Source organism: Salmo trutta, chromosome 8 (genome assembly GCF_901001165.1).
Source record: "Salmo trutta chromosome 8, fSalTru1.1, whole genome shotgun sequence".
NCBI lineage: Eukaryota > Metazoa > Chordata > Actinopteri > Salmoniformes > Salmonidae > Salmo > Salmo trutta.
This window is the reverse complement of record NC_042964.1, coordinates 16,406,177-16,433,099: the sequence shown is the minus strand read 5'-3', so window position 1 is coordinate 16,433,099 and position 26,923 is coordinate 16,406,177. Positions and strand designations below refer to the sequence as shown.

Genomic DNA, 26,923 nt, shown 5'->3' with positions numbered 1-26,923 from the left:
CTTTGAGCCATTTACTGAAAGGTCGCCGGTTCAAATCCAACTAGGTTAAAAATCTGTTGATGTGCCCTTGAGCAAGGCACTTAACCCTAATTACTCCTGTAAGTCGCTCTGGATAAGAGTGTTTGCTAAATGACTAAATGGAGAGATAAAGAGCAGGACAGAGTGAGAGACTTTATTTGTACTTCTTTCATTTGTATCGCTAAGGAAACAGCGCTAAACTAAACACACTTCCTCTCCTGCGGGCAAAAATTCCAAGAAAACCACTCTCTCCCTCCCCTTCGCTCTCTCCCTCCTTCCCTCTCCCCCTTTCTTTCTTTTTCTCTTTCTTTCTTTCTTTCTCCGTCCCCTCTCCCTCCCATGTTCTCTCTCAATATTTGTTCCTGTGCAACTTCTGAGTCAGACTATCACCATGACAAGTGTAGCGCTCCATTCTCCAGCCTGTGTACTAAAGCCAACACTGTAGACTGTCCACAACAAGCAATAAAAAGGCTTTCGAATTCCATCAATATCAACCACTGACCTAGAACATTACAACATAGAGTAGGGAATAGAATGGAGCAGAAAGATTACGGAACATTATAGAATACAACTGACAAGCAAAATGATGGTGAATATTATATTATGCATATGATGAAACAAGTGGTTATTACTACATTTAGGGTAGCTGCGTCGGCCTCTCTCTCCCCCTCTCTCTCTCTTGAGATTAGTCAATGGGAGATGAGGCCGCGCAAGCCAGTACTTCAGGGACAGACGCAACACACACGAGCAGGTGAACTTTAAAGGACTGTCATGACGTTGGCCTCTTTGGGTACAGGCAGGACAGTTGACCCCCTCCCCTTTGTACCATCCCCCAACCTACCTTCCCCAACCACCCAGGCCCTGTGTGAAAGGGTTGTAAAAACTCTAAGAGGAGAATCTCCTACCACATGTTTCATAGAGAGACAAAGGACATTCTTCCAACTCATAGAATTGGGGAGCCAAGCGACATGTGTTCTGGAGAAGGTATGGAAGATTGGTGAAGAATCCAGCTACGAACTGGTCCGCTTGGTACAATTTTGTGATACTCAGAAGAGACAATATAGCCATATTACCATAAAACTGTTTATATAATACCCTCAGCGATGAGACTTGCATCCACATGGTTGTATAAAATGTATTAATAAGGATAAAGCTATTTGTAATACATTGAGATGCTATGTACTGATGTTAATGTGATAAGCTTGGTACAGAAATACAATTCTAACTCAGTCATCGGCACACCCCCCAGGGACACAGACAGGACCAGGCGTCATTTGACAAGCCTGTTCTAGGGTCACCTATAAAACCCCCACCCTGATTTACTTTCTTCAGACCAGGCCTCCACTCCATTAGTGAGTTGGCCAATAGGTTTTACCATCCAATTCCTCTACTGAAAGTGAACTACACCACGTGGTTAACTTTTAGACTATCGAGACCAACAGAATAAGAACAAGTCTTTGATATTAATTATTAGTCTGCAGCTAAGTAAATTATATAATCGAACGCGAAGACCAACGAAACATCCATTCTATGACGACATTAATGAATGTCGCTCTGAAAGATCCATTCTAACCGAGAGAGAGAGAGAACGCGGACAAAACTCTCCAACAGAACGACGCTCCGACAAGGATCCCGGCGACACACTGAGCGTAAATATATATTGATTGCAATTGTTCCCGAATGAGTGAGCGTTCATGTGCAAAGGATTAGCATATCAATTGTTAATATTAATGAACTCTGTGTGCCTCCACAGCTGACCTTTTATGATCCATTGTTCAACAGGCCGACCTGCCTGTTTAGCCCACAAGGGCACATTCCTCTACCAATTCTCTGTGACGATAATTACTGTTTGTATGTTTTCTGTTAATTACTTAGTGTAGTAAATAAATGATTTTAAGACAATTGATGTATGGATGATTTTAGTAAAGACTGGGTTCGTGCAGATACAACAATTTACGACGTTTGGAATGAGACTGGACGCGAGGTAAAATACACCATTTAAACCAGAAGATAATCGGCCTATACTATAATATAATATTATAATATAGGAAAGTTATATTAGGAAAATTATAACTTTGTAATCTGAATATTTTCCTTGGTGCCCCGATCTCCTAGTTAATTACAATTAAACGATTAATCAGTTTAAATCGCATGATAATAATTACAGGGAGTTAATTGATAAACATGTCTTCAGTTTAATGGTACCCCAAAGACACGACAGGACATAAATACACACACTCTCTTACAAAATGTACACTGGTAAACTTAGGTCACATGTGACATTACGGCGACACAGAAAAAACATGTCATTTCTGGTTTTACTTGTCCCGTTCTGCTGGCCCGTGTGCTTTGCTGTCTCACATCACTCTCCTACTCTCAACAGTATAGTGGAAAGATCCACTCTGTTGAGCTCTATGATAAAAACCTCTGAGTGTGTGTGTGTGGTAAACCTCCCCTGCCTATGCTGTGCTGTGTTCCAGTGTGGACTGGGACCGTGTGGTGCCTTGATGTTGAAAGCTGCTGCACCACATCACGTTTTGCTGACTGTTGCTGTGTGTGTGGTTAGATCACCCACTTCCAGGGATTTTGGTTTGGGTTGTGGTCCACCCATGTAGGGGTACATCGAGCTACTTCACTCACATTCAACTGGATTCATGACTTGGTGTAATGAGAGAACTAGAGCGATGATGTCACTAAACGGAATGTGGTGCTCACCCAAACACTACTGCGTTCCAAATTGAATCATATTCCCTATATCAGTGGTTCCCAAACATTTGATAGTCCCGTACCCCTTCAAACATTCAACCTCCAGCTGCGTACCCCTTCTAGCACCAGGGTCAGCACACTCTCAAATGTTGTTTTTTGCCATCATTGTAAGCCTGCCACATACGATACATTTATTAAACATAAGAATGAGTGTGAGTTTTTATCACAACCCGGCTCGTTGGAAGTGACAAAGAGCTCATATACGACCAGGGCACAAATAATAATCAATAATTTTGCTCTTTATTTAGCCATCTTACATATAAAACCTTATTTGTTCATCGAAAATTTTGAATAACTCACCACAGGTTAATGAGAAGGGTGTGCTTGAAAGGATGCACATAACTCTGCAATGTTGGGTTGTATTGGAGAGAGTCTCAGTCTTAAATCATTTTCCACACACAGTCTATGTCTGTATTTAGTTTTCAGGCTAGTGAGGGGCGAGAATCCACTCTCACATAGGTATGTGGTTGCAAAGGGCATCAGCGTCTTAACAGTGCAATTTGGCAAGGCAGGATACTCTGAGCGCAGCCCAATCCAGAAATCTGGCAGTGGCTTCTGATTAAATGACATTTTCACAGAACCGCTTGTTGCAATTTCAATGAGGCTCTCTTGTTCAGATATCAGTAAGTGGACTGGAGGCAAGGCATGGAAGGGATAACGAATCCAGTTGTTTGTGTCATCCATTTCGGTAAAGTACCTGCGTAATTGCGCACCCAACTCACTCAGGTGCTTTGCTATATCACATTCGACATTGTCCGTAAGCTTGAGTTCATTTGTACACAAAAAAATCATACATTGATGGAAAGACCTGTGTGTTGTCCTTGTTAATGCAGACAGAGAAGAACTCCAAATTCTTAATCATAGCCTCAATTTTGTCCCGCACATTGAATATAGTTGCGGAGAGTCCCTGTAATCCTAGATTCAGATCATTCAGGCGAGAAAAAACATCACCCAGATAGGCCAGTCGTGTGAGAAACTCGTCTTCATGCAAGCGGTCAGACAAGTGAAAATTATGGTCAGTAAAGAAAATGTTAAACTCATCTCTCAATTTTAAAAAACGTGTCAATGCTTTGCCCCTTGATAACCAGTGCACTTCTGTATGTTGTAAAAGCGTTACATGGTCGCTGCCCATATCATTGCATAGTGCAGAAAAAGCACGAGAGTTCAGGGGCCTTGCTTTAACAAAGTTAACCATTTTCACTGTAGTGTCCAAAACGTCTTTCAAGCTGTCAGGCATTCCCTTGGCAGCAAGAGCCTCTCGTGGATGTTGCGGTGTACCCAAGTGGCGTCTCGTGCGTTACCACTCCACTATGTCTCCCTGTCATGGCTTTTGCGCCATCAGTACAGATACCAACATGAGCAGCAGCTACGTTTGGCTACATACCGACCGATAGTGGAATTCCCGCGAGAGAGTAACGGTTAATGTGATTGGATGTTGATTATTTGACTAGGCTACCTGTATTTGACATTTTGTTGTTATTTCGCTGAACACTAGATGGTTGAATTTTATTTTTGGCAGTGAAATGAGGTTATTCAGGCAAGAAAAAAACATCACCCAAATGTACAGCCCAGTTGGAAAATATAAATGGACTGTTTGAAAATGTATTATAAAAATAAAAAATCTGAATCACATTTTTAAATTTGGCGTACCCCCAACGGCATTGCGCGTACTCCTGGGGGTAAGCGTACCACCGTTTGGGAATACCGGCCCTATATAGTACACTACTTTTGACCAGGGCCCATAGGGAATAGGATGCCATTAGGGATGCACACCACTATGTACTTTACAAGGGACTGTGAGACTCAGACCAACACAGGATAACAACAGGGAGCTTAAAAAAATATCCTTGACATGGTTTCATACAAGTCTGTAACAAGCATATCTGTACCGTGAGATCACTGGTTGAGTAGAGTGCTGTAGCTACTGAGTTGTGGAAAGCAATATCCAGTATCATTTGTAGATGGCAATAGGACAGATGTACAAGCCCTAACAGGAAACAACATGACTAAAACAGGAAAAGGTTGAGCTGGGTTAGGTTCTGCTACATTAGAAATATATAGTGACTGTATAATGTATTTATATTGTATTTTATATTTATAAAACAGTGGAACATCCAGGCCAATTCTGCCATAGACACGATTAGGACATTCATTGTTTTAAGAGAACTGCAACACTGCCAATAGTAATCAGTTCTATATCTAGATTAGAGGTAAATCCATAACAGAGCTCACATTTTACCCAATATAGGCTGTGTATAATCTGCGGTGGGCTGCTGAGCGTGGTGTACATGCCTGGCACATGGGGGAGAATACATTACAGTAGATCACAGCGGGATATAAATGGGTAGAACTAGACAGAGGATTACAAACATAGTCTAATCTCCATCTCTCTTCTGTTGACTTGAACCGTTGCTGAGCCAGTAACAACCACTGCATCTGGTCCCCAAGGACCTCCAGGACCAGACTTCACTCACATGGCTATAGACATGGAAATTATGGCCTTAGAAATAGAAAACAAAAGTACAGTCGAATCCAGATTCTACATGTGAATGCATGCACTAAATTAGAGAAACTAGCCTAACATTTAAAAGTGGAAGAATGTGGAGACGTTATCAAAACGGATCTTATCACGCAATATCTGTAGCAGCATTCATTTCATAACAACCTGTTTCGGTATGATCCATGAGAAGGCAGGGAGTGATGCATGTGATTCAATAGGCGAGCTGTACAATATTCAAAACCTCCCGTAACACTTTATTTGACCGTTTAGGAAATACTTTTTGAATTGTGTCACGTTGAGTATTGGTAACATCTCCGTATATTTTTAGTGTCAAAATGTCACCAAGGGGCAACTAATTGTATTACTAACTGTACATAATGTCATATCTAGTCAGATGCTGTAGTCTGCAAGTCTTACACTACTATGTAAAAAAAGTAGGGTATTTTGTACACCAAACGCAGTACACATGCTGTGCACTGACGGCCGTCATCATACAACAAGTCCAAAAGGAGAGTTAAAATACTGGGAGCATATAAATAAGCATCGCTATGGTTACAAGTCAGGGATTAAATGACAGAGTAGACTTGTTCAGTCTGTTAGTCTGAGTATTCTGTCCTGTAATCCAGGGGAACCATGGGTTATAGGCTAGTTCTGTTATGTAAAACTGTCTCTAAATGGAACTCCGCTGGTGACGGTCAGGGCACTGTGTGTGTGTGTGTGTATGAGAGAGAGAGCGCGAGAGAGAGAGGGGGGTGTGTGTATTGGGTGGCAGCTCTAATATAACTCCAACAACAAGGAGAGCCATTCTTTCTGGTGGGGGGTGCAGAGGGAGGGGGGAGATGGATTAAATACTTCTAAACTACCTCGACTCAACTTCCCTCTATCCCTCACATCTCGAGGCACTTACCACAGGATGAGCAGCCACTACAGCACAGTGAGGCGAGGCCAGATCTCTCTGTGTGTGTGTGTGTGTGTGTGTGTGTGTGTGTGTGTGAGTGTGTGTGTGAGAGAGGGTGAGAGAGTTAGATTTGGGTAAATGGTTCTTATTGTTCCCCTCCCTCCCAAGTCTGTGTACCCCTTTGTGTGTGTGTGTGTGTGTACCCCTGTGTGTGTGTGTGTGTGTGTGTGTGTGTGTACCCCTGTGCGTGTGCCCCGAGCAAGCAGGAATTCCACACGTGGCATGGGGCTTTCAGGAGGTGCCAACATGCCATGTCGCCCTCAGGCTTGCCAGGAAGCAGAGTAGCGTTCCAGTGTTACTGGGCAGCGACATGCTACTGGCATGTATACCGGCTAGACCAGGCTATACCAAATGGGCAGTGACCTCATTTCTTGAACTGTTTTACCTCATTTCTTGCACTGTTTTGTGTCTCACTAGTCTGAGTTTTTGTGCCACCTCTTTAGGGAGATAAAATATGATTTATTGAAATGAAAAGGTTGAAAAGTATGAGATCCTGTGTCAGTGGTTGGGGGCAACTCACAGTGGGTAGGGGCTAGATGTCGGTTTAGCATTGGTCGTTTATTTCAAACGAGCAAGGATAGAGGGGCAAGTAGCGACATTGTGATGAGAAGGTTAATAGAGTCAAGTCTTACTGGAACATGTTGGCATGGCCTACACAGGGTGATTTGATTTCCATCCTCAGACTTTTTAGGGGAGAAAGAAAAACGTGATTCACTCCTTGGTAAACACATGCACTCATCCCATCCATCCCACTCAGTTTGAAATAACCTTTCTCCAGGTGCTGTAGTTGAAACACACAGGCATGAGGTGGAACAACATGGTTGTTTGCTTCAGGAAGGGACACGTATGCAGTTGTCATCTAAATCATTTACAGTATGAGCTCCCGTAAAACAACACATAAAATGATCACACTCTAGATCAGTGGTTCCCAAATCTGGGGTTGGAACCCCATGTGGGGTCACCAAAAGTTGAAATGGGGTCCCCTGAGAAAATCTGTAATCTCTTCAAATGGTTATAGAATAAAACTTTCTTAAGTTTCAACTACTATTATTAGGATGCACATTCATGTTATGTGTTGCGAACACCCAGCGGTAACTCGGGAATATCATTTTTCAAAGTGGGGTCTCCTGCATTTTCTAGTGTCAATTTGCAGTCATGTGCTGTTAAAGTTTGGGAAGTGCTCCCATGGACTCAATGAACCCTTGAGGCTGTACTAAGAGCATACACACACACACACACACACACACACACTCTCATGATTAAAGACTCATTGTAACACACAAGAACTCAAGTCCTTTTGTTCACCTGACCTAGAATTCCTCAAACAAATGCAGACCGTATTATCTCCCAAGAGAACTCTCCTCGGTTATCGTCACAGCCATGTACAGTTGAAGTCAGAAGTTTACATACACTTAGGTTGGAGTCATTAAAACTAGTTTTTCAACCACTCCACAAATTTCTTGTTAACAAACTATAGTTTTGGCAAGTCGGTTAGGACATCTACTTTGTGCATGACACGTCATTTTTCCAACAATTGTTTACAGACAGATTATTTAACTGTATCACAATTACAGTGGGTCAGAAGTTTACATACACTAAGTTGACTGACTGTGCCTTTGAACAGCTTGGAAAAATCCAGAAAATGATGTTACGGCTTTAGAAGTTTCTGATAGGCTAATTGACATCATTTGAGTCAATTGGAGGTGTACCTGTGGATGCATTTCAAGGCCTACCTTCAAACTCAGTGCCTCTTGCTTGACATCATGGGGAAATCAAAAGAAATCAGCCAAGACCTCCACAAGTCTGGTTCATCCTTGGGAGCAATTTCCAAACGCCTGAAGGTACCACGTTCATCTGTACAAACAATAGTACGGAAGTATAAACACCATGGGACCACGCAGCCGTCATACCGCTCAGGAAGGAGACGCGTTCTGTCACCTAGAGATGAACGTACTTTGGTGCAAAAAGTGCAAATCAATCCCAGAACAGCAGCAAAGGACCCTTGTGAAGATGCTGGAGGAAACGGATACAAAAGCATATATATCCACAGTAAAACGAGTCCTATACCGACAAAACCTGAAAGGTTGCTCAGCACGGAAGAAGCCAAACTGCTCCAAAACCGCAATAAAAAAGCCAGACTACGCTTTGCAACTGCACATGGGGACAAAGATCGTACTTTCTGGAGAAATGTCCTCTGGTCTGATGAAACAAAAATAGAACTGTTTGGCGAAAATGTCCATCGTTATGTTTGGAGGAAAAAGGGGGAGGCTTGCAAGCCGAAGAACACCACCCAACTGTGAAGTACGGGGGTGGCAGCATCATGTTGTGGGGGTGATTTGCTGCAGGAGGGACTGGTGCACTTCACAAAATAGATGGGATCGTGAGGAAGGAAAATTATGTGGATATATTGAAGCAACATCTCAAGACATCAGTCAGGAAGTTAAAGCTTGGTCACAAATGGGTCTTCCAAATGGACAATGACCCCAAGCATACTTCCAAAGTTGTGGCAAAATGGCTTAAGGACAACAAAGTCAAGGTATTGGAGTGGCCATCACAAAGTCCTGACCTCAATCCCATAGAAAATTTGCGGGAAGAACTGAAAAAGCGTGTGCGACCAAGGAGGCCTACAAACATGACTCAGTTACACCAGCTCTGTCAGAAGGAATGGGACAAAATTCACCCAACCTATTGTGGGAAGCTTGTGGAAGGCTGCCCGAAATGTTTGACCCAAGTTAAACAATTTAAAGGCAATGCTACCAAATACTAATTGAGTATATGTGAACTTCTGACCCACTGGGAATGTGATGAAAGAAATAAAAGCTGAAATAAATCCCTCTCTCTACTATTATTCTGACATTTCACATTCTTAAAATAAAGTGGTTATCCTAACTGACCTAAAACAGGGATTTTTTACTAGGATTAAATGTCAGGAATTGTGAAAAACTGAGTTTAAATGTTTTTGGCTAAGGGGTATGTAAACTTCCAACTTCAACTGTATCCCTGCAAGCGGATACCAAGACAGCTATCAAGAAACTTCACTGGACTTTATGCAAACTGGAAACCATATATCATGAGGCTGCATGTATTGTAGCTGGGGATTTTAACAAAGCTAATCTGAGAACAAGGTTACCTAAATTCTATCAGCATATCGATTGCAGTACACAAGCGAGTAACACAATCTGACCATGATTCTATCTTGTTGCTCCCCTCCTATAGGCAGAAACTAAAAACAGGAAGCACCCATGCTTAGGTCTATCCAACGCTGGTCTGACCAATCGGATTCCACGCTTCACGAATGTTGTTTCGATCGCGTGGACTGGGATATGTTCCGGGTAGCCTCAGACAATAACATTGACGTATACGCGTGTGTTTAGGAGATGTTGTACTCACAGAGACTACTAAAACCTACCCTAACCAGAAACCAGGGGATTGATGGCAGCACTTGCGCAAAACTGAAAGCACGTACCACCACATTTAATCATGGCAAGGCGACTGGAAACATGACCGACTACAAACAGTGTAGTTATTCCCTCCGTAAGGCAATCAAACAAGCAAAGCGTCAGTATAGAGAAAGTAGAGTCGCACTTCAACGGCTCAAAACACAAGACATTTGTGGCAGGGTCTACAGACAATCAAGGATTACTAAAAGAAAACTAGCTTCTTTGCGCGCTTTGAGGACAATATAGTGCCACCGACACGGCACGCTACCAAAGACTGTAATCTCTCCTTCTCCGTGGCCGACGTGAGTAAAACATTTACCGTAATTTCCAGACTATAAGCCGCAACTTTTTTCCCACGCTTTGAACCTCGCGGCTTAAACAATGACGCGGCTAATATATGGATTTTTCCCGCTTTCAATTTTTTTCCCCCCAAAAAACACATTCTGTGACGTGCTCAGTTTTTTGGCAGCATGAAGCTTTCATTAGACCAATGAAATTGCCGAACGGGTTAAGGTCAAACAACTTTTTTGTTTACTGTTTAGATTAAATCGAGCGCTCTCAAACTTCCCATCATTCTGATTACGGTAGTGATTTTGTCACCCTCATCATGGCAAAGACACGGAGAAATGCATATGATGCAGCTTTCAAGTTGAAGGCGATTGATCTGGCTGTTGGAAAAGGAAATAGAGCTGCTGCACGGGAGCTTGGTCTTAATGAGTCGATGATAAGACGTTGGAAACAGCAGCGTGAGGAATTGACTCAGTGCAAAAAGACAACTAAAGCTTACTGCTAATTTTTATTTTTTTTGTTACAAGCCGTGTTTCGTTAAAGCCTATTTATTTTTGTTACAAGCCGTGTTTCGTTAAAGCCTATTTATTTTTGTTACAAGCCGTGTTTCGTTAAAGCCTGTGTAAAGTTCATTTGTTTCAATGTACCGGTAGACACCTGCGGCTTATAGACATGTGCGGCTTATTTATGTTCAAAATAAAAAAACATTTTAAATTCAGTGGGTGCGGCTTATATTTAGGTGCGCTCAATAGTCCAGAAATTACGGGTTAACGTTTTAACCCTCGCAAGGCTACCGGCCCAGACGGCATCCATAGCCGCGTCCTCAGAGCATGCGCAGACCAGCTGGCTGGTGTGTTAACGGACATATTCAATCAATCCCTATCCCAGTCTGCTGTCCCCACATGCTTTAAGATGGCCACCATTGTTCCTGTTCCCAAGAAAGCTAAGGTAACTGAACTAAATGACTATCGCACCGTAGCACTCACTTCTGTCATCATGTAGTGCTTTGAGACTGAAGGATCATATCACCTCCACCCTACCTGTTACCCTAGACCCAGTCCAATTTGCTTACCACCCCAATATGTCCACAGACAATGCAATCGCCATCACACTGCCCTATCCCATCTGGAACAGAGTGTTACGGATACAGCTTTCCTGTGTGTGTATCCTGTATGTGTATTTCTTTTCTCTCCTCCTCCTCCTCCTCACAGGTGAAAATCATCACTCCCCAATCAGTCCCCAAACAGAAGACACCTGCTCTTTTTCCCTCAACCAATCACATCCCCTTTCCCTTGGTTTAAAAATCCAGTCAGTTGTTTTCTCCCAATCTCTGTGTCCCCAGCTCTATCTCTCTGTATTGATCTCTTTTGTTTTGCAACGACATGTCACATATGTCCGGTTATCCTGTGAGTATTGTTTTGTTGTTTGACTGTTTGTTTGTTTGGTGGGAAAAGGGGGTACCAAGACAAGTCGCCCATGGGCATACATTACCCGTAGGAATACTTTGTCTAAGTACCCTAGTTAGAACTGGGCGGACCACCCACTGTATTTTTGGTTAGTTAGCTAGCTGTTCGTGAAGTAGGCTAGTCTAGCTTAGGGGTGTTTTGGATTTTTGTTTCTTTGCTTGGGTCCAGCTCAGCCCCTTTTCTCACACCCCTTTACCGTGTGTTTAAAATAAACCCTGAGTGTTTGACGGTAGATTTCAGTTGTCTGTGGTTTTTGTTCTCACTGTTACTTGTCCCGATTATAATTTGCAGGAGTTATGTTACGGGTCCCATTTCCATCCCCCCTAGACTGCAGGGCCAAAAGGGATTTGTAACAAGAGGAATACCTATGTAAGAATGCTCTTCATTGACTACAGCTCAGCATTCAACACCATAGTACTCTCCAAACTCATCATTAAGCTTGAGACCCTGGGTCCCGCCCCCGCCCTGTGCAACTGGGTCCTGAACTTCCTGACGGGCCGCCCCCAAGTGGTGAAGGTAGGAAACAACATCTCCACTCTGCTGATCCTCAACACTGGGGCCCTACAAGGGTGCGTTCTCAGCCCTCTCCTGTACTCCCTGTTCACCCATGACTGCCTCCAACTCAAGTTTGCAGACGACACAAGTGGTAGGCTTGATTACCAACAATGACGAGACAGCCTACAGGGAGGAGGTGAGGGCCCTCGGAGTGTGGTGTCAGGAAAATAACCTCTCACTCAATGTCAGCAAAACAAAAGAGATGATTGTTTGACTTCAGGAAACAGCAGAGGGAGCACCCCCTTATCCACATCGACGGGACAGCAGTGGAGAAGGTGGAAAGTTCCTCGGTGTACATATCAACGACAAACTGAAATGGTCCACGCACACAGACAGTGTGGCGAAGAAGGCGCAACAGCGCGAGCCTTCTGTCGGGCTGTATCACAGCCTGGTACGGCAACTGCTCCGCCCTCAACTGCAAGGCTCTCCAGAGGGTGGTGCGGTCTGCACAACGCATCACCGGGGGCAAACTACCTGCCCTCCAGGACACCTACACCACCTGATGCCACAGGAAGGCAAAAAAGATCATCAAGGACAATAACCACCCGAGCCACTACCTGTTCACCCCGCTTCCATCCAGAAGGTGAGGTTAGTACAGGTGCATCAAAGCTGGCACCGGGAGACTGAAAAACAGCTTTTATCTCAAGGCCATCAGATTGTTATACAGCCACCACTAGCACAGAGAGGTGGCTGCATACCTACCGACTTGATATCATTGGCCACTTTAATAAATGGAACACTAGTCACTTTAATAATGCCACTTTAAGAATGTTTACATATCTCACATTACTCATCTCATATGTATATACTGTATCCTTCACTATATATTCTTTACCATATATTGCATCTTAGCCGCTCTGTCACTGCTCATTCATATATTTTATACTTATATATTCTCATCCCATTCCGTTTCTAGATTGTGTGTATTAGGTTTTGTTGTGGAATTGTTAGATACTGCTGCACTGTCGGATCTAGAAGCATAAGCATTTAGCCACACTCGCAAAAACATCTGCTAACCATGTGTATGTGACCAATAAAATTTCATTTGACACACATCAGGGATGCAAACCGGTTGGGAGCCCAAAAAGGTGGCACCTTTTTTTTTGGCATTGAAACATGCAAGAAAAATCAGTGCTAGGAGGAAATGCAGGTTTTAACTAATTTAACAATGAATATTGGGCCTCCCAAGTGGCGCGGTGCTCGATGGCACTTCATCGCAGTGCTAGTTGTGCCACTAGAAATCCTGGTTTGAGGCCAGGCTCTGTCACAGCCGGACGCGACCAGGAGACCCAAGGGCACAATTGGCCCAGTGTTATCTTAGTTAGGGGAGGGTTTGGCCGGCAGGGATGTTCTTGTCCCATCGCACTCTAACGACTCCTGTGGCGGGCCCGGGCGCAATGCACGCTGACACGGTCGCCAGGTGTACGGTGTTTCCTCCGACAAATTGGTGCGGCTGGCTTCCGGGTTAAGTGGGTACTGTGTCAAGAAGCATTTCGGCACGGCTGGGTTGTGTTTCGGAGGACGCACGGCTCTCAACCTCCGCCTCTCCCGAGTCCGTTCGGAAGTTGCAGCGATGGGACAAGACTAACTAGAAATTGGATAAGATGAAATTGGGGAGAAAAAAAGGGGTAAAAAAATGAAATTAAAAATACATAAAATTATGATCTACATGATCAGTCTGTTTAAAATAAAAAGTGCAATCCAATGTTATTTGTTGCCTAGACTTTACTGTAAATTACACTCAAGTATTGAGAAAAAACAATACACTAATATTGCAGTTAGCCATAACAGCCTTTATAATAGAATGCTTGTGACCACACACACACATCTAAATATTGCACTTCGGGAAAAAAACATCTTAAAGTAGAAATAGAATGAAACAAACTGCCATTTTATTTTTTTCTCTATTATAGTGGCCACTATAGTAGACATCAATCAAGTGCACAAGGCTACTGTACATGTGTGCAAAAATAACATTCACTGAGTAAAAAAAATGTAATAATCCCTCCTCACAGTTACTGTCAAGTTCAACACAATAAAAGCAATATCTTTGGGCTACACTGCACATTAGTACACTTTCTGCCTGTTCTACAATGTGCCAGCAGAGCATGAGACCCTTTGTTGGCATTATTGATCTCTTTCAGGCAGAGAGTACACCTGGCATACCCCTTTTTATCCACTGTATAGAAAGAGGGAAAGTGTGTGGTGTTCTTTTCACCTCTATAGTGGCATCCAAGCCTGAGCCAGGCCCAGCTCCAGCTACACTTGATGCCTAAATCCACTTGCTTAACAAGCAACGTCTCATTTTCACCTAATTCTCTCATTCTGAAAATTAACCACATACTGTAGAGGGAAAACATTGGTTCACAGATAACTAGCTAATGAAATAACTACTAACTAGTAAACATTTCACATAGTTGCTTACTGGACCCTGGCAATCTAACGCGTTATAACTTGAGGAATGGCAAGGAGTCGTATACCAGTTAATACTATAGCAAATTGGTTAGGTTACTAACGTTAGCTGACTGACTAATGTTGTTCAACATTTCTCTGGCTAGCTAACAGAGAATTCGATCCAGCTAGCAAGATACTTAACAATGCTAACAATACTTGTTCCACCACACTTTCTCCCTCACCTCAAACTTTCTAAATGCCAGTTGTTTTTCGGTTACAACTCATTAAGTAGGTTTCATCACCTTCTCAACCCCGTCTCCGTGGTCAGGCTTCTCACCTACCTGCGTTTCCACTCCCAGCTTTCTTTCCAGAGCATGTGCTGATGCTGTGACTAGAAAATTGCTTGTCTCTTCTCTCTTCAGTCGCATGCTTTTTTTTGTAACCTTTTATTTAAACTAGGCAAGCCAGTTAAGAACAAAATCTTATTTACAATGACGGCCTACCCTGGCCGACGCTGGGCCAACTGTGCGCCGCCCTATGGGACTCCCAATCACGGCCGGATGTGATACAGCCTGGATTCGAACCAATGCATGCTGCATTCTGTTGTTATGTGAACTATTGGCTGAGCCTTGGATACAGCCACTATTGCGCCAAACGCGCATCACTCGTTCGTTACAGCCAGTAGTGATCCAACCCCCCCCCCACTTTTCTCATCGGATCTACACAAATCACCTATTTTCGATACAAAACGGTGAATTTCGACGAAAAGTGACTAGTTTGCATCTCTCTCTCACACACACACACACACACACACACACACACACGCCAGAAAAAAGAAATCCCCACAATTACCATGGAGTTAGTTGACCAAACATTTTTAGGCCTAAATAAATGCACAGACGAAACGATTCATTGCTTCCAAACCACTCCGTAATCCAAGGATCAATCTGTACTTTTGGGTACTCCACACTTCACTCTCTCTATCCTAGTTTCTTTCCTCTCTTCTCAATAAGAAAATCGTTCTGGGATGGAGCGAGCCAATGTGAAAAATGAGGGAGAGAGTGAGAGATGGGGGGGAAAGAAGAGAAAGAAAGACAGTGAGAGGAGAGAAATAGAGAGCGAGAGAGAGCGAGAGAGAGAAATAGAGAGCGAGAGAGAGCGAGAGAAAGACACCACGGCAGAAACACCCGAACAAAAGGATCATTTATTGGAGGAAGAAAAAGGGGGGAAGCGGAATAGACTGGAGGGATGAAGGGAGGAGGGGACACTGTACAGAGGCATTTGATTTGGGAGCAGTTTGCGGTAGTGAAACACTGGCCCCCTCTCAACATTCCCAGCCAACGTGTAACATTCTGCCCCACGCTGCCTCGCTGACGCGACCATGCTAACACGCACAGCCAGAGATTTCCCCAAAATACCCACTGTGGAGGCTAGCTAACGGGGTAACTTTCTCCATAAAGGCCCACTGTTTGAAGGCTAGCTAACGGTGCTAACATTCTCCATAAAGGCCCACTGTTTGAAAGCTAGCTAGCCTAGCACGACTCAGCACTTCACTACTTAATCTGGTTTATAAATCCCCACTCAGGGTTTAACTGGGGTCTATCTATTTAAATAGCAGACAGACTTCTCTAATGAGCCAATTCTGGCTAAGTCAGGGAGGACAGTGGCTTCTCTCAGAGAACATGTTTGTCAGAAATGGAGCTAAGTGCAAGGCTAGGATAGGAGTTATAAGCTACATGTCAGCTGGTGATATTGAGTGTGAGTCCAACTATTTACTTTTTTCCACATTTCTATTTTGAAGCCATTTCCTGCTAATAAACTTGCATAAATATGTACTAAGATAAAAACCATATGTACTTAGCTAAAGATAGCAGACTCACCATATCTCTTCTAATTTAGGCGTAAATAGACAGTAACAAAGACCTGATTGGTGTGTGTGTGTGTGCTTGTGGTGACTGCTGGGTAACCCAGCACCAGGTGGGCCTGCATATAAGCATAGATGGACAGAATCTAAAATGCCACCGTTTCATCTGAAAAATGTAGACAGTAGCAGCAGGAGACAGGAATGGAGGAGAGAGAGAGAGAGAGAGAGTGAGAGAAAGAGAGGGGTGGCATAGGAAGAGAAGCAGGAGAGCAACCAACGCTGTACACAAAACATCACAGAGAGAGGACATTTAGACTCCCCCCCCAAATATGGCAAAATGAGTAGAAATTAACTCTCACCTGTACCGTCTTTGTTTCCGTTCGGATGTGTCCGCAGCTCTTCTGACTTGTAGAAGTCAATGCTGGCATAGGTGTTGAGGTTGGAGCCTCCACTGCCCCCGATGCCCGCCCCGGACACCCCCACCCCCCCATTCAGTATGGACGAGTAGAGGCGAGGGGGGACAGCCTGTATGGTTGAGGACCCATCTAAGGCTGAATGAGGGCTCTCTTTGTTGGCCAAGTCCAAGTCTATGTAGTTAAGGCCTTGCTCCATGGACAAAGCCTGGGCAGCGGGTAGACCAGGCCCAGGGTGGAGGAACTGCGAGGGGAGATGCTCGGCCGACACTCCATTCCCCCACAGCATGCCCTCAAACCCAAGCCGGCGAGCCACGGCCTGGGCTTGCTCCGGGAAGAGAGAGGCAGCAGAGGAGGAGTTGGAGGACGGGGGAGGGAGAGAGGGGGAGGCGAGGAAGGTTTCGGAGCAGTGGCGCCTGCGGCCCTGGGGGTCGGCCCGGATCACTTTAGCCCCGTGGTCCGGGTTGGGCCCAGGTTTAGGCAGGGGGAAGTCCAGGCCCAGGGTGACGACAGGGACTGGGGGATCGGGCCCGGCTGGGGAGGGGGATTTGGGGAAGGTGTTGTTGGACGTGGAGCTGGGGACGGTGTTGTTTTTCAGGCTGAAGGCCATCTCTGTATAGTCCCCGCAGGAGGTAGGGGACTCTGATTGAGTCACCACTACATGGGTAGTCTGTCTGTTTGTCCTGGGCCCCGCTTCAGCACCCTCTGGCCCGCCTTGCTGCTGAAGGGCCACCCTGTACTCGTTGCGGGCCTTGGGGACCAGGATCATTGGAGGGGGCGTTGGTGGGGTGGGGAAGGAGGGGAAGCTCAGTGGTGTCAGGGAGAGTGGAGAGGGGGACGGTGAGGGCCGCAGGTCCATGTTGACATACTCTGAGGCGGATGGAGGGGTGAGGGGCGTGAGGGGGGTCTGGGGGGTGGAGGGGCTTCGGGAGAGGGGCAGGAACCCCCCCAGGCAAGAGGCGGGCCGGTGTGAAGGGCGCTGGCTGGAGCCGTGAGGCAGGGACATCCCGTGTCTGAGTCCCCTCCCTCCCCCACCTCCTGGCCCTCCTCTGGTGCTTTTGTCTCCCTTGAATTCAATGCTGACGTACTCCCCTGGGCTCTTGGGCTCCGGGGGGAGGGGGTTCTCACGGACCCTGGGGAGGGTGTTGGCTTTGGACACATCCACAAACAGGCTGACAGGTCGGGTCCTGGGTCCCCCCTGCTGGCCCTGCTTGGGGGCTGCCCGTCTCTGCTGGAGGAGCCCCATGTCTTTAGAGTGAGCTCCCCCACCTGAGGACCCTGCTCCCTGGAGAGCCCTGTCCTCGTTCTCCCCTAGGCTCTCACTGCTGGCAGAGCTGGAGGAGTATGAGGACGAGGAGAGGGACAGGTGGCGACCTTGGACTGCACCTAAATTGGGGTCCTGACGAACCACCACCGCCCTGCCAACTCCTCTAACATCACTGCTCCCATTGGGCCTCCTGCCTCGGCCGGGACCGTCCTCAAAGTGTCCACCAGCTGGCGTGTGTTTGTAGGAGCGGGGCAGTGAGTAGTAGGAGTAGACCATCTTGGGGGCCTGCAGTGAGGGGTGGTGGTCTGTCTGAGGGGGTTGTTCGGGGGGAGGGGGGCTGCTGTTTGCCGAGCAGATGCTGATGGGGGACATGTTCATGTAGTCGCTGCCCGCCCGGCTGTCGGCGCTGCTGCTGTCCACCCAGGCCACGCCTCCCAAGCAGCCACGCTGGTCCGGAGAACAGCTGCTGTTGGGTGACATCATCATGTAGCCGTCGCCGGAGCCGGGAGGGGGCCGGATCTGCTGCGGGGGGGACACGCTGTTGTTAGGAGTCATGGCCATGTAGTCATCCGCTGGCTTGGACTCCGAGTCGGCGACGGAGACGGAAAGCGAGTGGGTGAGGGAGACTGGAGGTTGGGTAACTCCTCCCGGTAGCATGGACATATAGCCGTTATCCCGCACTATACCTCCACTACCAACCAACTCTACAGCCACGTCCAGGTATCCCCCGCCTCCACCGGGGCTCATCTCAGAGTCTCTCTGTGAGGAGATGCAGGTGGTGAAGGAATCCCCACTGGTGCTGCGGGACATGATGGCGTAGTCCGCCGCATCTTCATCCTGCTCCTCCTCCCCCCTGTGGGGTCGCGGGGCCAGGCGCTCCAGGGCCATGGGAGGCAGGGACGCCCGCTTGCTCAGCAACCGCCTCTCGGCTTCACATTCCCGGCTAGAGGAGCGCCGCAGGACCCTCCTGGTCTGGGGCTGGTGGGAAGGGGCTGAGCTGGATGCTCCAGCAGGCAGAGAGCCAGATGTTGGAGCTCCACCACCACCACGCTGGCCCATTAGGATGTAGTTAGCAGCCTCGTCGTCCAGGGATTGATAACGGCCTGACCTGGCTGACCCTCCAGGCATGTTGGGGGAGGGGGCAGAGTGCTCCCCAGGGCTGGAGCCGTACTCATCCGAGGAGCCATAATCGCTGGGGGAGCCTGACACGGAGGCGTTGTGGGAGGGGAGGCGGCTGTAGGCACCGGTCCCTGCTGCTCCTCCACCTCCTCCGGTTGCACCCACCACTACCCCAAACTCAGAGCCGTGGCTGGAGCTGGAGGACAAGCTTGGAGCTGGGGAGGGGGCTGGGGTGGAGACGGAGCGCATCAGGCTCAGGGAGTTGTTCTTGGTTGGGGTGGAGGCAGAACGGGCCAACTTGGACCTGAGGATGGGCGTGGTGGAGCAGGACCCGTTGGTGGTAGGACTGGAACTCTGACCTACACCTCCACACGCTCCCCCCACGCCTTCTTCTCCTTTACCCCCGTCGCTGGCTGTGCCTGACTTGGGGAAACTGTGGCGGGGGGTGGGTGATGTGTTGGCGCTGTTGCCTCCAGTTCCAGACCCTCCGGGCGGCTCGGTGCGAGGCCTACGGGTGAAGCCCACCTGGCTGGGGGGCGGGTTGGGGTGGTGGCGTCGCGAGGGGACGCTGATGGGGTTGGAGGCGGTGGCTCCCCCACCTGGCCCAGAATTGGACTGTGACTTGCTGCGTTGGCGGAACTCCTCACTCAGGGCTTTCATGGCTTCCAGTAGGGTCTCATGCATGTTCTGGGCCACCACTGAGTCATCCACCTGCATGAGGCACAACACAGTCATACTCTATGTGTTTACAACCACATGTTCTAACTAACCCCTAATCTATAATCTTAACATTTAACCCAGGGTTTCTCAATATGCGGCCCGCGGCCCAAATTCAGCCCACGTGATTTTATTTGCACCCCCAAGTTCTCTGAGCAAAACAAAGTACATATACAGTACCAGTCAAAAGTTTGGACACACCTACTCATTCAAGAGGTTTTCTTTATTTTTTACATTGTAGAATAATAGTGAAGACATCAAAACTATGAAATAACACATACAGAACCATGTAGTAACCAAGCATTAAAGAAATCAAAATACATTTTTGAATTTAGATTCTTCAAAGTAGCCATCCTTGATGACCTCTTGGCTTTCTCTCAACCAGCTTCATGAGGAATGCTTTTCCAACAGTCTTGAAGGAATTCACACATATGCTAAGCACTTGTTGGCTGCTTTTCCTTCAGTCTGTGGTTCAACTCATCCCAAACCATTTCAAATGGGATGAGGTCAGGCGATTTTGGAGGCCAGGTCATCTGATCCAGCACTTCATCATTTTCCTTCTTGGTCAAATAGCCCTTACACAGCCTGGAGGTGTGTTTTGGTTCATTGTCCGGTTGAAAAACAAGTGCAAATCAGATGGTATGGCGTATTGCTGCAGAATGCTATGGAAGCCATGCTGGTTAAGTGTGCTTTGAATTCTAAATAAATCACTGAGTGTCACCAGCAAAGCACCCCCACACCATCACACCTCCTCCTCCATTCTTCACGGTGGGAACCACACATGCGGAGATCATTCGTTCACCTACTCTGCGTCTCACAAAGACACGGCGGCTGGAACCAAGTATCTCAAATTTGGACAAATCAGACCAAAGGACAGATTTCCACCGGTCTAATGTCCATTGCTAGTGTTTTTTGGCCCAAGCAAGTCTCTTCTTCTTATTGGTGTCCTTTAGTAGTGGTTTCTTTGCAGCAATTCAACCACGAAGGCCTGAACAATTGATGTTGTGTCTGTTACTTGAACTCTGTGAAGCATTTATTTGGGCTGCAATCTGAGGTGCAGTTAACTCTAATGAACTTATCCTCTGAAGCAGAGGTAACTCTGGATCTTCCTTTCCTGAGGCGGTCCTCATGAGAGCCAGTTTCATCATAGTACTTGATGGTTTTTGGAACTGCACTTGAACCTTCCAAAGTTCTTGACATTTTCCCCATTGACTGACCATGTCTTAAAGTAATGATGGACTGTCGTTTCTCTTTGTTTATTTGAGCTGTTCTTGCCATAATATGGACTTGGTCTTTTACCAAATAGGGCTATCTTCTGTATACCACCCCTACCTTGTCACAGAACAACTGACTGTCTCAAACGCATTTTGGAAAAAATAAATTCCACAAATTAACTTTGAACAAGGCACACCTGTTAATTGAAATGCATTCCAGGTGACTACCTCATGAAGCTGGTTGAGAGAATGCCAAGAGTGTGCAAAGCTGTCATCAAGGCAAAGGGTGGCTACTTTGAAGAATCTGTTTAACACTTTATTGGTTACTACATGATTCCATATGTGTTATTTCATAGTTTTGTACCATTTTCTACAATGTAGAAAATAGTACAAATAAAGAAAAACCCTGGAAAGAGTAGGTGTGTCCAAAGTTGACTGGTACTGTATATATATTGTTTTATAACTATGTACCCCCCCGACCATCCACTCAAGGAAAAATCAGCCCATGGCTGAATGTACTGTAATTGGGGACCCCTGCTTTAACCTAACCTCAACCAAACCCTTAACAAATTCCCTACTGTAACTTTTCCTTTGAATTTAGCCAACATCAAATGGTCATGCATCAGGAGGAATACACTGCTTGCCAATTAAAACACCATAGCCATTCACAGCTGTAACCCCAGAGACTGGGCCTGTGTTATATTTCATCTCACCTGCATCCAGAATTCCCCGGGGCCCGTGACCGCAGAGCGACCAACCTCCACAAAGAAGAAGTTTTCGGAGTGACCGCAGCGGCGCACATTCATCAACTGCAGGACCACGGCGGCCGCGTCCGAGTTGAGCTTGACAAAGTTGACCGTCTTGTCAGTCAGGCACAGCCGGTAGACACCCACCAGGTTCTTGGCCTGACCCAGCCCTTTAGGCCACACCTTGACCTGCCACACCTCCTTGAAGGCAGGGCCTGGGGTGGGCACGCCGTAGTCCCCTCCAGCACCTGTGTCAGTAGTAGGCGTCTTACCTGGAAAGGAGGAGAGTGGGGAAGAGATGTATAAAGACCGAGAGAAGAGAGTTAAGGAAAAGTGGTTGAGAGGGACAGAGAGAAATGGAACAAGAAAGAGAAAGGATGAGGGACAGGTGGGTGGAGAGAGGGATGGAATACAGGGGTAGAAGCAGGTGGGTGGATAAAGGGATGGAAAGAGAGAGAGAGACATCAGTTATTCATGTGGGTTGTGAGGAGGTTCACAAAGGAACAAAGTGGTAAATCGCCAACGTTGTAAAGGACCAACATGACCGTCGTGCATCAGTTGCCAGAGGGAATGTGAGGTGAAAGCACTATTTACGTAGCCCACGAGAACAAGCCTCCTCCATTATGCAAGCTCTGCTGATATCGAGCTTTTTAGCAAATTCTGAACAATCCGCTTTTCAGGCGAGCATGCAGTGGCTTGCGAGTCCCGCTCTCCCTGCACCTGCATGTTCCAACTCGGTGGCCACACACACGGAAAAATCTAACTGTTGAGGATTCAAACACTTCAAAAGGACAATGACTATGGAAAAAAAAAAAGACAAAACTGTTGTGAAAATAATTTAACTGACACTGCAACAGATACCATCTACCATCTGGGGCCCTTATGCGGAGTTCTTTCCATACACTTGGTTGGTGTTTGCAGGTTTGAGATGTTCTGAATACATTAGAACCCTATAGAATAGCTAATTTACTGTATAGAGTTCAGTTACAGTATGAAGACACTCATTTACAGCTCATTCACCGTATAGAGAGAGAAGACCACACCTTTCCTGAGACTGAGCTCACCTGGTCTGATAGGGAACAATGACATCCTCTGTCAATATCAAATGGTATGCAAGCTGACCAGAACACCTGTTTAATAACTGCTTTCATAGGATAAGAATGGGGTCAATGATCCCTTGACTGACCCACACACTCTGAAACCATACAATTAGACTACTAGCTCATACAGGCACCTCTGACAACTTCACCTTAACAGAAGAGACCCTCCACTCCTCCATAACCTCCGACATTATTATCAGACTTGAGAGTGGGCATGTGTTCACGTACTTCCAAGAAGTGGCATTGCCTTGTCTTCTGGATAGTAGAGACTCAATTAGGTGCAGGGAAACTTGGCCCTCTGTGTGTGTGTGTGTGTGTGTGTGTGTGTGTGTGTGTGTGTGTGTGTGTGTGTGTGTGTGTGTGTGTGTTTGTTCCTCTGCCTCTACCGTGCCTTCTCTTCAACCCAGCAATCACAACCATATATATACAAAAACCTCCGGCACGAACGCACAACGACAGACTCAACCTCCGTTATGACTAACTTTTCCACAACCATTTCCAAAACATTTAGTTGCGGTCGCAGTATGGGGAACCTGCATGTCTGTTTTTCTGGCTCTCTTACAACTAAATGAATGATGAACCAGAATAGCTGTTGTGTTCTTTTAGAGTCCATGCCAGTGGCTTAGACAGTAGACCAGTGGCTGTGTATGAGGCACGTCCCCTAGATTAGATGAGTCACTCTTGAGCCACACATTACTATTTAACGGGCCGCTGTGTGTGTGTGTGTGTGTGCGTGCGTAGTCCTGTCTTGCCAGCTGCATTTGAATTTACTAAAAGGAAAGAGATGCTTTTGAGATTTTGCGGCAAAGGGACTGAGAAAGATGAGGGAACGCAGATCGGAAACAAAACATCGTGAGAAAAAAATGAAGGGAGAAGAGAAAAAATGTAAAGAAAGAATTAATGAAATCAGAGGAATGAAAATAGGTAGACTTCCTGGATGGTACTGACTGGCATTGAACAAGACTCAATAACAATCGATTTAAAAATATATCCCCTTCATTCCCTTACACTTCTTCTCTTTCAGTGTCAAGGCTCCCTTACCATTTCCCTCCCGGTCACCGTCTTACCATCCCACTCCACTCTACTGTCCTTCCTTCCCACACAAGGCCTCAGATCCCTATGGCAAATACTGCTAAACCAAGTATTTCTTTTCGCCTAGAAAACTCCTCAGCTATTTGTGAAGCAGGTCTGTGTTTGTTATTAAAACATTGTTAGAAATCAGCTGTGTGTCGTGAATCCCACTTCAACACTCAATAACCCTACAAACTCCTTCTTTGATCTTGGGTCTCGCAAGGCCACCGTTTCCCCTCCTACACCTGCTAATGAGATGCACGCACGGATCCATGTGCACCTTCTGCAGCAATCAGAGCAGCTGAAAACCTCAGTAGCACTGGTACCCTTTCTGTTGAAATTCTTATAGCCTTAAAGTGACCAAATAAGCTATATCCATCTAACGTTACATAAGAGGGAGGTGGATTTGATATTACACAGAAGTGTGTGAATTATAGATGTGACTGGTCCTTCCTCCAAGGGACCTTTCCCTGGCAGAGTAGTGCTAACAGAGCCAGCGGTGGAGAAGGAGCAGGGTTTTAGCTCACGCAATGCAAAGCCAGTGAGGTAACCGTACAGTCAAGTCCAGCACACAGACCAGGGATGGACCACCAGCATGAAGTCACCTGGATATTAAGGATGTGACAAATGGAAAATGTTTAAAAAAAACTGTTTTCCATCAAGTTCTACCTTCCTCAGTCATAGGCTGAATCTCAAACCGAACATTTGGCCCCTAAGCCCTTTATCAAGTGCCACTTGCTGTTGTGTTCAATAGTGATCACTTGAGTCTTCAAGTGTTTTGGCCAAAATGAGCAATGAGACGATGCGTACTTGACGTCACAACTGCCACTTATCAATATTCCAAAACGCGCATGCCATTGTCTACCGCTGCCTGTCTGGTGCATGACTCGCTCGCTATGAAACATGGGCACTGGGGCAGACAGACTCATACAGTAAGAAAGTTGACAAAAAGGGATCTCTACTCCTACACAAAATATGTGCAAGTATATCGGTCGCCAGTGATTTCTTCAGCTGATTTAGCTTGTTGTAGCTTGCCTGCTGCTGGCTAGTTCCACGAAGGATACATATCTCCTTACAGCATTGATGCGTTTGTTAAATCGTTCATTTAAAATGTTCCCTTTATGATGATGATTGGGACCTGTTTGTGGTAGTTTTGTGATAAATGCACTGTGATTTTAATTTTGTGTAAGGAAAAAAAACCAACATTGCTTTTGGTTAGGGATTTTTTCTTTGCGTTAACGTCCCAATGTTGTCTTAACGTTTAAACGTTCACACCCATCCTGGATAGATAACACTGCAAATAAGCTCAGCCCTCACGCACAGTGATCATTTATTAAGCCCTCAGCAGCAGTCTTGATGATTCATAAGAAAACATTATGGCAATAATAGTCAAAGTGACATTGTGCACCTGGACTACATGGAGCACCTCTCTGGGTGAACAGTAAGACGGTTCATGTTAGCATGACAACCATAAGGCAACTTTATTGCAACATTCAGCTTCACATGGCCTTTCCACGTGGTTAGTCAGTGGCTACAGCCAACCGCAGTATGAATAGAACGCTTTCTACTCATGTAGCCTATCTTTACTGTATTTCAACCTTACTGCAACATTCCAATCCCGAACATGTTATTAATGGCTGTAAATGTCTGCCGTTTTCTCACACACACACACACACACACACACACACACACACACACACACACACACACACACACACCTCTATTCATACAAGATAGGTTATAATAAGGTTGTAATAAATTACTTAATTACAACCATACCACAACATTCTGCTTCACGTGTGGCTAGTCTACAACCAACTGCAGTGTGAAGTCTAGCACACACACGTCTCTATTCACTGTGCCTTTTGTCCCCTCCCCTTGAGACAAATATGACCATATAGACTAATATCTCTTCCTGGGCCTCTCTCCACAGGCCATTAGATATGACTTAGGGCATTGGCGCCAAAGCACCACGGTATTTCCCCAGCCTCCTTATCCAGGTCAGCTTTTATTGGGGGCCATAACAGCTGCTTGTCCTTTGCCCATGAACCTGCAGGGCTGCTAGCTGTGTGTGCTAGCTGGCTAATGGGATATTGACGAGCCCTTTCCATTAGCGATGACCGGAGTGTGACCTAGTGATGACTGTTATCACACACTGGCTAGGCTACCCTGTTTAATGAAGGTCAACAGTATGGACATGGTACTGTGGAGTAGCCCTGTTGTGAAGTAGAGCATATGTGTTGGTATGGTAGGTGTTAATACATAATGAAGAGCAGTAGTGAAGTTGAGTAACTTATTTTATATCTTATTGTGTACATAATGTTGCTGCTACCGTCTCTTATGACCAAAAATAACTTCTGGACATCAGAACAGCGATTACTCACTGTGGACTGGAAGAAACCTTTTCCTTTAACGAGTCCGACGAGAAGGATATGCTGCTTTCACTGGAACAGGACCAGATCCACGCCTTTTGCGTGAAGAAAATATGCAGGAAAAGGGGCCACAGATCGGGCACCCTTCTGAGAATCCATAGGCGAGTGAGTAAACTCCCACTGCCATCCGTTCTTCTTGCTAACGTGCAATCATTGGAAAATAGAATTGATGACCTACGATTAAGATTATCCTACCAACGGGAAATCAAAAACTGTAACATCTTATGTTTCACCGAGACGTGGCTGAAACACGATACGGACAATATAGAGCTAGCAGGATTTTCCATGCACCGGCAGAACAGAGACGCTACCTCTGGTAAGACGAGGGGTCGGGGTGTGTGTCTATTTGTCAATAACAGCTGGTGCGCGATGTCTAATATTAAAGAAGTCTCGAGGTATTGCTCGCCTGAGGTAGAGTACCTTATGATAAGCTGTAGACCACACTATCTACCAAGAGAGTTCTCATCTATATTATTCGTAATCGCCTATTTACCACCACAGAACGAAGCTGGCACTAAGACCGCTCTCAACCAACTCTATAAGGCCATAAGCAAAGAAGAAAATGCTCACCCAGAAGCGGCGATCCTAGTGGCCG

General features: G+C 46.0%; 1 protein-coding gene across 1 annotated transcript in view; it reads right to left on the bottom strand.

The window, feature by feature from the left end:
• Positions 1-26,923, bottom strand: part of LOC115198274 (insulin receptor substrate 1-B) — an 88,503-nt gene that overhangs the window by 29,600 nt on the left and 31,980 nt on the right. Inside the window, exons 2-3 of the mRNA XM_029760140.1 lie at positions 21,693-21,997; positions 16,609-19,759 (exon numbers count right to left, since the gene is read on the bottom strand). Of these exons, the coding sequence (XP_029616000.1) occupies positions 16,609-19,759; positions 21,693-21,997 (3,456 nt within the window). The remainder of the gene's footprint in view (positions 1-16,608; positions 19,760-21,692; positions 21,998-26,923) is intronic.